The sequence below is a fragment of the Theobroma cacao genome, chromosome 9 (genome assembly GCF_053813885.1).
Source record: "Theobroma cacao isolate CCN51 chromosome 9, ASM5381388v1, whole genome shotgun sequence".
Lineage (NCBI taxonomy): Eukaryota > Viridiplantae > Streptophyta > Magnoliopsida > Malvales > Malvaceae > Theobroma > Theobroma cacao.
In genome coordinates, this window is record NC_142647.1 from 6,889,549 (window position 1) to 6,900,062 (window position 10,514).

The following is a 10,514-nucleotide window of genomic DNA, read 5'->3' on the forward strand; positions in this document are numbered from 1 at the left end:
GTACAACATCCTGAAACCAGAATGTACAACAAAAAAAAAAATAGCTTCTCAAGTTTCTTTGAATGGAAAAACTGGCTTCAATAATCAATCTTGGAAACAGGGAGCAGGTTGAACAACTCCGATAGCTGCACCATGAGCATTAATGCAACTAGAAATAACCCTCTTCCCAGCCATGGCAGACTTAAGCCATATGGATTGCAATAATAATCCAGTGCATGAAACTGACTGGCTGCAGTTCATAGTAATGCCCACATGGGTGCTTGATGTTCCCCATAGATTTCTGTAAGTCACGTCCCTTATGTGAACTCCTGTTGGCTATACCCAACAAAGTAACAAAAAATGTTCTTTTTGGTTAGTTTTCCACTTTTAATTATTCAACACAATGCAATTCTAAAAACCAAGGGCTTGTTCGGATTACCAATTCCTTGCAAGCACCCCTGACATTGCAGTAATTTTGATCTATGATTATTGGGTTTTTCACCGAATTGAAGAATAGATTCTCAAATGTTACTCCTCGAACATAACCTCTCCCTACCTTCATTTAGTCAGGAAAAGAAAAAAGGACAAAATGAGAAAAGAAGAGGCAACATTGCAGTCAAATATGAACTTTGGAAGGATAGCAAGACATGTTAAGCAACTTTCACCTGCCAAGTCTTGATTCGAGCTCCATTGGCAGTTCCCTTGAAGGCAACTCTACTTACACGAATGTTCTGCACTTGTACAAAGTTTCCTGCCCTCCCTAAGCTTCCAATGCTGTCTCGAACCAAGAGATAGAGACAAGTGTATATCAGTAGACAGTACTCACAAGTGCTTTAAAACTACATTGCCTGCATAAGTCCCCGTGACCACAGGAAAAGCTGCAAAGATTGATCATAAGCTTTAGAAAGAGAGGACGAGCTAAAGCCAGTAGATAGCTAGGCACGTGGCTTGGAAGTTGGAACCAGGACAAACACTCATATCGCAAGAAGAAAAACAAGAAAGCTTAGCCTAGCATTGAAAGGCATTGATTAAAGACTGTCATGTTCTTCCATAGAAATAACCATGAAAGCAAGTCATTCGGGAATCTTTTACAGGGTGAATTTGGAGGAACTTGTCAATCTACCTTTTCTTTTAATAGTAAAAAGCCTTTATTTGCATAGGTGAGCAGAAAAGCAGATGTTTTTTCATGTCTTTTCTAGTAGTAGAATAAAAAAGAAGTGAAAAAAAGAAAAAGCCTAACCTTATTCCATGACCAGGTCCACACTTAACACGAGAGATGTCTATATTAGTAGTGTGATCTCCAATGGAAACACAATCATCACCTGTTTCATTCACAAGCTCAGAAAGGGTATTCAACTTTATCTAACATAAATTACTGAAAGGAAATGGAAAGAAAAACTATACCAGTTCCAATTCTACTGTTTCTAATAACTATATTGCTAGCTGAACTGATATGAATTCCATCTGTATTTGGGCTGGTTTCAGGAGCTGTTATTATCACATCCTTAACGATGAAATGGTCACTCCCCTCTATTAGCACATGTGTCTGGGAGCTGTTTATTATTCGAAGCTCGCTGAGACTGCTGGTTTTACAGGATTGGAAAGTGATAGCCTGCAGTTCACGCAATCACCAGACGCATTAAAATAAGAATTTCAGGAACAAATCCGGGAGGGTAATCATTTCATTGCTTCAATGATATCAAGCGGCGCATGGAAATTGAAAATACTTAACTGTTGGTGCCAATGAAGTGCAACCTTCCTAGCGAAGTTGAAGGTCAAAAAGATATATAGATAATGTAAGAAAATTAAAATTATAAAGCTCTTTGAGGAGAGCAGACAATTTTAAGTAGTTGCTAATACTACCAGGCCTGGATGATTCCTGCATGATTGGTTCCACCAACCCCAGCCCCGTCCATTAATTTCGCCGGTACCTTTGACTTTGAGCCCCGAAACTCCGTAAAACGTCAGCCATTTGCCCTGGTCGAGTCCCTCCCATGCTTTAGGTGAAACCGGTGACACTATTGTCCCATGTATCTGTTGAATATCGAAAGAACAACCATGATAAGAAACAGGTTGCCTTGTACCGGAAAAAAAAAAGGAAATTCCCATACCAGAAATTCTTCCAGGGTTCCCTGGTTTTCCTCATACCAGAAATTTGATCTCTCTGGCCTTGCATTGGCCGCTAAAAGTGACTGGATGCAACAAAAACGTATGCTTTCCTGGAACAATCAATCTAACACTTTCGGTTTCTCTGCTACATACGAAATTCCAAGCCTTCAAAAAGGCCTGCAAGATTGAATATGTTGTTGGGCTTTCACTTGAAGGAAAAGGATAAAAAAGAACACAAAAAATTGAATTAGAATGAATTAAATGTACCTCAGAACTATCTGCTTTGCCATTACCAACAGCACCAAAATCTAAGACATCAACAAGCTCTGATTTCATGCCGACGGCATTGCAAAATATATTAGAACAAAATAGCCACAATACTAAAATAATGCAGGCAAAGATATCCTGCACAGAGAGAAGAACATCAGAGCATTTTATTGCAGCACCAAACATATATGCAGAATAAATAAATGAATGTAAACTATACTTCATTACGGTTATGCTAATTAGAAAGCTGATGTTCTCTGCTCTCGGCGTTATATTTTAAGTTACTAAAGATGAAAAACAAAAACCGACCATGGCATTAAATGACCTTGGAATGATCTAAATACACTGTAAAGTGAAGTTTAATCACATGAAGACGAGAAACAGAATTTAAGCAAGTTGATTCCAGGTTGCTTTAAGGAAGTCTTAAAGGCAGGGGACCTCGCCCTCTATTTGCTGCTAAACATAATCAAAGAATTACTCGTCTGCTCCTTAATATAAGCAACAAATCATGAGAGAAATAGAGCTTTTCGGCATCAAATCAAGGGATAATAGAATGTCTAGTGTATTATAATGCAGAGAGGCAAGTAACGTTCAACTGTCTCCCTCTCTTCCTCCCTTATCTTTTGAGCATAAACACCTACTCTTTGCCTTCCAATGTACCAGATGTCAGTGCGAATTGGTCCAGTCACTATACCGACGCATCAATTAACAAGTTTCTTTGTTCGGCCGATACTCATTACGTTTTACTTTAATTTGATTTCATTGTCCTTATTTTGTATTTATGAGTCTATCCGTATGATTTTAAATTTTAATTTAATAAAAAAAAATATCTCAAATTCGTTTAACTCGAACTCAAATTATTATATTTGAATTGACTCTAATTTATATCAATTTAAATTTGAAATGATTTAAACATAAAATCATTTAAATACAAATTCATCTTAATTTCAAATGATTTAAACTTAAAATTAGTATAACTATATTTTTTGTTTTTAAACTAGTTATTACTCTGTTAGTAACTTAAGAGAAACTATAAAAATTTCTTTCATATTTAGCTTTATAAATGTTAATTTAATTAAAAATAGTAAATATAACATTAGATTGAGTGCTTTTTATAAATGGACTTAAGGCACAAGGCGTTTTATGAATGGTTCTCCCAATAATTTTATCTATTTTTAGTCAAGAGAAAAAAAAAATTAGACAAAATTGTCATTAATGAAACCGACCCATTCGTTAGGCTCCGCGCCTCAACCCAAAACCTATTAACGGATCAAGTATGTTTAGGTTTACGCCTCAAACTGACTCATATTTTTTAAGCTTTCCTCATCAGTCTATTCATCTCTGGAGTATTCCTTATCAAAAAGAAAAACGTTTAAGCATTTTGAGCATTTTAAAGTAGTTTTTAGTATACGAAGAAAACCTGTGAACGTTTTGAGTATTTTTAAACATTTTAGAGTGATTTTTGATATATGAAGAAAAACTTTTGAACATTTTGAGCATTCATATTTGTTAATTATGTTGTTAAATGAAATATGGTGTATCGTTTGAAATTGTTGATCTTGTTATATGGAATTCAGTAGTTTTGGTAATTTTTGGGAATTATGTGGCTAGTTTTTAAGCATTGCGTGACTGACTTTAGGTATTACGTGACTGATTTTTAATAAAACATTGCGTGACTAGTTTCTGATAAGGTATTGTGTGACTAGTTAATAGGCATTGGGTGACTGACTTTGGGCATTGCGTAACTAGTTTTTTATAAGGCATTACTTGACTAGTTTCTGATAAAGTATTGTGTGACTAACTTTGGGCATTGCGTGACTAGTTTCTGATAAGGCATTGCATGACTAGTTGATAGGCATTGCATGACTTGTTAGTAAGGCATTGCGTGACTAGTTCATAAGGCATTGTGTGACTTAGGCATTGCTTAAAAATCAATCATGCAATGTATAAAAACTAGTCACGTAATGCGTAAAACCAATCACGTAATGACTAAAAATTAATCACACGGTGATTAAGTCATGCAATACTTAAAAACTAATAAACTCAATTTTGGGGTTTTATGAATAAACTAATAAACTCAAGAACCTAAAATACATATTTTTTTTTGCTAAGCCATGAAATTGTGTATTTCATAAAAGATAGGTTACAAAACTCCATAACCCTCCAAAGCAAGAGAAAATATATCCCTATCGGGAGGTCTTGCTCACTTCCCTTATACAAAAACAAAATATATCCTCTTTACAAAATATTTTCTGAACAATTTCAACTCAAAATCTTATAAAAAAAATCAAAATCCCTAGCAAACATGCTTAACAATCATCGTAATCCCAGACACAATAAAAACGTGAACCACCATAAAACCCATCAAACATGCTTTAGCTGTTCTTTCTCCCTAAGCAAAATCGTTGCCTACAAAGAGCAAAATTGCTGTTCATCGTCCTTAAGAACCCCAAGATCCACCATCCAAAAAAATAAAATAAAATAAGAAAGAGCTTGGTGTCATATCTGCGAATTGGGCGACGAAATAGACATATTTGAGTAGAGAAAGAAATCGAGATTTAATTTTAAAATTTTTATCTGGATGGCAGGAGAGAGAAAACTGAAACCATTTTAATTTGTCTGAAATTGTTTAAAGGGTATTATTGTCAAGTCATACAAAAAACTAACTAAAAACAGTTAAAATTATAGAGATGGTCATTTTTGAAGTCACCTTTCTATGAATGTCATTTCCCACAATTTCCTCAATTAGATTCATATCAGTTTACTAGTAAGTTAAATAGGTAATAGACAATATAAAATCTTTTCTTCTTTTTTTCACTCTTGTATATTAATTTTTATATAATTTAATTTATTTTGATATCTTAGTTATGATTACAAAAGATTAAAAAAATAAATATATTGTGTACATTTATACATCAAACATAAAATATTTTACTTGTATTTATTCTTTATTTTTCATTATTACTAAATGATAGAAAGATAATTGAAACATATTTTAAAAAAGAAAATCCATAAATTAGAAAATTAAGTAACCCAAAGCCTAATTAAATACTTACATATTATTTTATTTTATCATCGTGGATTTTCATATACGACTTTGTAAACTATAATCGTAATTCATGATAAATCACTAATAATTTTTAATATAAAAAAATAAAAATTAAATATCAATTAATCATGTCCTTAAAAGTTTCTTAAAATTAGTAAATAATTGTTATTTAACTTATTTTTGTCTTTTTTTTGTTAGATATTTTTGTATTTTTATATCAATTGGTTTTTTAAGGCATCATTTTTATGATATTAAAAATCAAAATTGATAATATATCACAATGTGAATATATAACCTTAAATAATTTAGGTCAAAAGACCCTTCCAGTCCCTGTACTCTTCAAATTTGTTCAATTTAGTCCCTATTCTCAAAATCGAACCAATTTAGCCTTTTAATTTTGAGAATTGCGTCAATTTAGTCCTTCCTCCTAACAGCATTCAATTTTACCGTTAAAAATGACGTCAGTGCTAACTTCAATGATGATGTGACGTTGAGATGATGAAGTGGCATGCCACGTGATACCGAGTTGATGGCGTGGCATGCCATGTGGTACTATACGATGATGTGGCAGTGTTGACATGACACTGACATGTTGACATGTTAGTACCACATGGCAAATAAAAAAAATTTTAAAAAAAAATTCTACCACGTCATAGGGATTAAATTGAACAAAAATATATAATACAGGAACTAAATTGAACAAAATTGAGATGTTGAGAGACTAAATTAAAAAAAATATTTGAAAAGTATAAATTTTTAAGTAGATTATTAATATGCTTATCAATAAGTCAAATATTTAAGTGTAAAAGATTTATACTGTTAAAAAATATATATAAATATTTTCTTACTTGATTGTTTGATTATAGAATATGTAAATTAATTGCTCTTTTTTTAAAAAATTAAGTTTAAATTCTCCTTCTATAAAAAAATTTTAGAAAAAATTTCATATCTAAAGTCAAATTTAGATGAATAACTTACATTACGTTAAAATAAAATAATATAAAAAGACTAAATATGTTGATTTATTTACAACTTTTACAATTTAAAAATACACATTCTTTTGAAATTAATTATTCAAGTCTTACCCAATTAACTTTTTATTTAAATTTACTCAAATTAGCAAAATATGTTGATTTAGTTATAACTTTCACAATTTACAAATACACATTCTTTTACAATTATTCAACTCTTACTTAATTTACCTTTTATTTAAATTTACTCAAAATTTCTTATAAAACGATTTTATTTAAATTCAAATACCACAATCAAATTCTGTTAAATTTAAATTATTAATTTGGATCTACAAAAAAATTTTTAATAAAATAAAATGGTACAAATATTTACATTTATATTTAACTTTATCAACCATAAATGCAGTCTTTAATCTAAAAACTTTAACTTAAAAAATATAAATTGAAATATTAAACAAAATAAAAACATAAAAAATAAATAAAAAATTAAAAGGGTGGAACTCAGATTCTATAGTTGTGATAAGAGGTTTGTCATATCTAAATTAAGTAAGTCAAAACGAAAAATTATTTTTATAATCATCGCTAACTCCATATCTCCATTCTTTATTTTTTAAAAAGAAAAAACTAAATCAACATATTTTGCTAATTTAACTTTAGTTCAAGTTAAAAACTAAGTTAAATAAATTTTAAATTTTTATACTATTATAAATAGAAGAAAAAAATTTTATTTAGTCATTTTATATTATTTTATGTTAATATAATATAAGTTATTCATATAAATTTGACTTCAAGTACGAAATTTTTTTCAAAATTTTTTTAATAGAAAGAGTATTCAAACTTAATTTTTGTAAAAAATATAAATTAATTTACATATTTTAAAATAAAATAATTAAGTAAGAAAAATATATATATATTTTAACATTATAAATCTTTTACACTTAAATATTTAGCTTATTAATAAGTATACTAATAATCTACTTAAAGATTTGTATTTTTTAAATATTTTTTTAATTTAGTTTCTTAATATATCAATTTTATTCAATTTAGTCCTTATATTATAAATTTTTGTTCAATTTAATTCCTATGACGTGACAAAACTTTTTTTTTTTTTAAATTTTTTATCTGTCATGTGATACTGCCATGTTGGCATGTCAATGCCACCTCAAACTGTCACATGGCATTACCATGTCATCACTCTTGTGTCATTTGACATGTCACGTCATTAAAATATAACACGTCAGTGCTAACGTTATAACGGTAAAATTAAATGTTGTTAGAAAGAGGGATTAAATTGACATAATTTTTAAAATTAAGATACTAAATTACTTTAATTTTGAGTATAGAGATTAAATTAAATAAAATTGAAGAGTATAAACACGAGAGGATTCTTTTAACCAATAATTTAATAATCGAATCCATGGAACTCAACACGACATAAATCATAGCATAAAACGACGCGATCCAACCCGCCCATAATTGGCAACAACCAAAATACACTGTCCCAGAGCACTCCAAGACACCAACTCATTCCACACAAAAAACTCCAAACGCTTACCGAGAGATCCAGTCTATCGAGCTCCACATCTTTCCCGGAAAACCTCTGTTCTTCCCAAAAATCCATTTCAAAAGGAAAAAAAAAAGCCTCTCATTTCCATGGCAAATGCATGGAAAAGAGATAACAGCAAAACCCAAAAGCTCCTCTCACCCAAATCCCTCCTTTACCTCCTCCTCCTCTCCCTCCTCCTATACCTCTCCGTCTCTTTTCTTTCCCCTAAAAACCCCACCTTTATTCCCACAACTCCCTCTTATAAGACCCAAAGAACAGTCCAAAATTTCCCACTTCCTCCTTATAACTGCCACAACTCCCCACAATCCCACCCCATTGTTGCAAACAAAGTAGAACATCTCAAATACCCTTTCATTTACTCCCTAGCTGACTTAGGTTCCCTCCCAGACAAGCCTCACAAGAACATTGTGAGACTTCTTAAAGGTAAGCCCTTTCGTCGACCTGACATCTCGGCTACCATTCAGGATGTCCTAGAAGGCAAAAACAGAGATGGGTTTGTCGTGGATGTCGGTGCCAATGTCGGGATGGCGAGTTTCGCGGCGGCGGTTATGGGGTTCAAGGTGTTGGCTTTTGAGCCGGTTTTGGAGAATTTGCAAAGGATTTGTGATGGGGTTTGGTTTAATAGGATTGAGGAGTTGATCACTGTTTTTGAAGCCGCTGCATCTGATCGGAATGGAAATATTACATTCCATAAGGTATGGCTCTTTTAATTTATGGTTATTTTGGCTGATTTTGATTTGTTATAATCTTAGTAGTCTTAACATTTTGTGAAGTTAGGGAGTTAATTTTTAGTGTTAGTTGTATTTGCTAAATTTATGTTTGATAACTAAGGCCAGATTTAGCTTAAAATAGAAGCATATAGGCTTAGCATGTATGCGGTTTATGAGATGTTAAAAATTTTGATGGAACTGTGGATTTTGCACCCTTTGTCTTGTACGTTCATGCATCAGCGGTTGAGTGACTTTTTGAAAGGTTGATAACTGTGGAAACATTTTTATTTACTGCTGTTTTTGGGTTCTGAAGGCTCTGTGAGTATGGAGGCAGCTCTATTTTGTTCCTTGTGATATTTGGGATGGAGAACAGGTCCATTTTGGTTATTTAATAATGCAGTCATCAGATTCAGTTATAAAATAGCCCTCCCCTCCTTTGTCTTAGGTGTATCAGTTGCATCAAGGAATCCAGTCTGACCGATAAAACTTGTATGTGTTTAATTAATGGCAAATTTAATGTCAACTAGATCCAATAGGAGCACCAGTAACTATATACATGATCAGAAGGCCTGTTAGGACCTGTTGAACTCTCTTGTGTTGGCTGTCAATAACCAATGTTCATGAATTTAATTTAGAATGGAGTTTTGGGAAGCTCGAAGCTGGATTTTTCTTGGAGTAGAGGGCCCTGACTTTCATTTATGTAGATGTTACTCTGCTCTCTGCTTGAACCAGTTTGAGAATGTGATACTAATTTTGCAAGTCCACATGACAAGAGATCTTGGTTTATGCTACTTGGAAGAAGGAGAGAGCTGGTAACTTTTGTGAATCACATGATAGGTTGTGGGGAGTTTGGGTTGCAGAGAATTATGTAACTATTATGATTTTGCTGTATATACTATCTGTGGTCTTCTATTTTTGGCATTCACATTTCTATCTTGTGCGTTTTTCCTATTGAGGTCTTACTAGCTTATGTTATTAGTTGATGTACAATAGTTCTCATTAAGAGAAGCCCGCAGTTTTGTTTATCCATTCTTATAGATTCCTTTCCATCCATTACAATATTATTCCATTTTGTGCTTCTCATGTAAAATCCTTCTATGTTTTCACCAGTTGGTTGGCCGGCTGGACAACAGTGCTGTTTCTGTCATTGGTGCAAAGTTGGCATTCAAATCCAATGAAGAAATAGCTGTTCAAGTGAGGTCTATCCCTCTTGATGAAGTTATCCCAGAGTTGGAGCCAGTGCTTCTGCTTAAAATAGACGTTCAGGGATGGGAATATCATGTATTGAAGGGAGCCAAAAAGTTATTATCCAGGAAGAAAGGTGAAGCCCCATATCTAATCTACGAGGAAGATGAACGACTGTTGCAAGCAAGTAACAGTACTGCCAAAGAGATACGGGACTTTCTAAGTAGTCTGGGTTATACTCATTGCACCCAGCATGGTACAGATGCCCACTGCACCAAGAATTAGTGCAAGTACCATGAATGTGCCACAGATGAGAACCTAACTGCAACTCTGTTGTTTACATACAATTTCTCTCAGCCCTCAGGCAGTGCACGCAGTTATCCCAATACAAATTTCTTAATTTTTTTGATAGAGAAGATACCACAATCCTTTGAGTTGGTAATTTGATGGTTAAGGTTAATGGAAGCTTTTTAATGCTCAACGCAGTAAGTGGTGACGGGTTGGATGAAACTGTCACTGAGCTCTCATCTCGTGCTGGTAGATATTTACTTTCTGGTTTTGTCAGATGGATGAAACTGTTGTTGAGCTCTCATCTCATGCTGATAGATTTTTGCTTTCTGGTTATTGTCAGATGTGTACTCACTGGCTTTTAAATGTATAATTCTTCTTTTCCCAAT

At 32.7% G+C, this 10,514-nt stretch overlaps 2 protein-coding genes and 1 non-coding gene across 3 annotated transcripts; 1 reads left to right on the forward strand and 2 right to left on the reverse strand.

The window, feature by feature from the left end:
* Positions 1-55: 55 nt before the first annotated feature.
* LOC18588755 (putative polygalacturonase At1g80170) lies at positions 56-2,471 on the reverse strand. The gene is made up of 8 exons (XM_018127101.2): positions 2,356-2,471; positions 2,128-2,265; positions 1,843-2,013; positions 1,384-1,591; positions 1,220-1,301; positions 645-753; positions 419-535; positions 56-315 (listed from the first exon to the last, which is right to left on the reverse strand). Exons 1-8 carry the CDS (start codon positions 2,422-2,424, stop codon positions 85-87), a joined length of 1,125 nt encoding a protein of 374 aa, XP_017982590.2. The 5' UTR covers positions 2,425-2,471; the 3' UTR covers positions 56-84.
* Positions 2,472-6,871: 4,400 nt separating this feature from the next.
* On the reverse strand, positions 6,872-6,964 carry LOC148760659 (small nucleolar RNA snoR8a). Its single transcript, XR_016028728.1, has one exon. It is a non-coding gene; the product is annotated as a small nucleolar RNA snoR8a (small nucleolar RNA).
* An 881-nt stretch (positions 6,965-7,845) lies between these two features.
* LOC18588756 (FkbM family methyltransferase) lies at positions 7,846-10,513 on the forward strand. Its single transcript, XM_007013378.3, has 2 exons — positions 7,846-8,637; positions 9,763-10,513. The coding sequence occupies exons 1-2, from the start codon at positions 8,029-8,031 to the stop codon at positions 10,120-10,122; spliced, it is 969 nt and encodes a 322-aa protein (XP_007013440.3). The 5' UTR covers positions 7,846-8,028; the 3' UTR covers positions 10,123-10,513.
* Position 10,514: the final 1 nt, after the last annotated feature.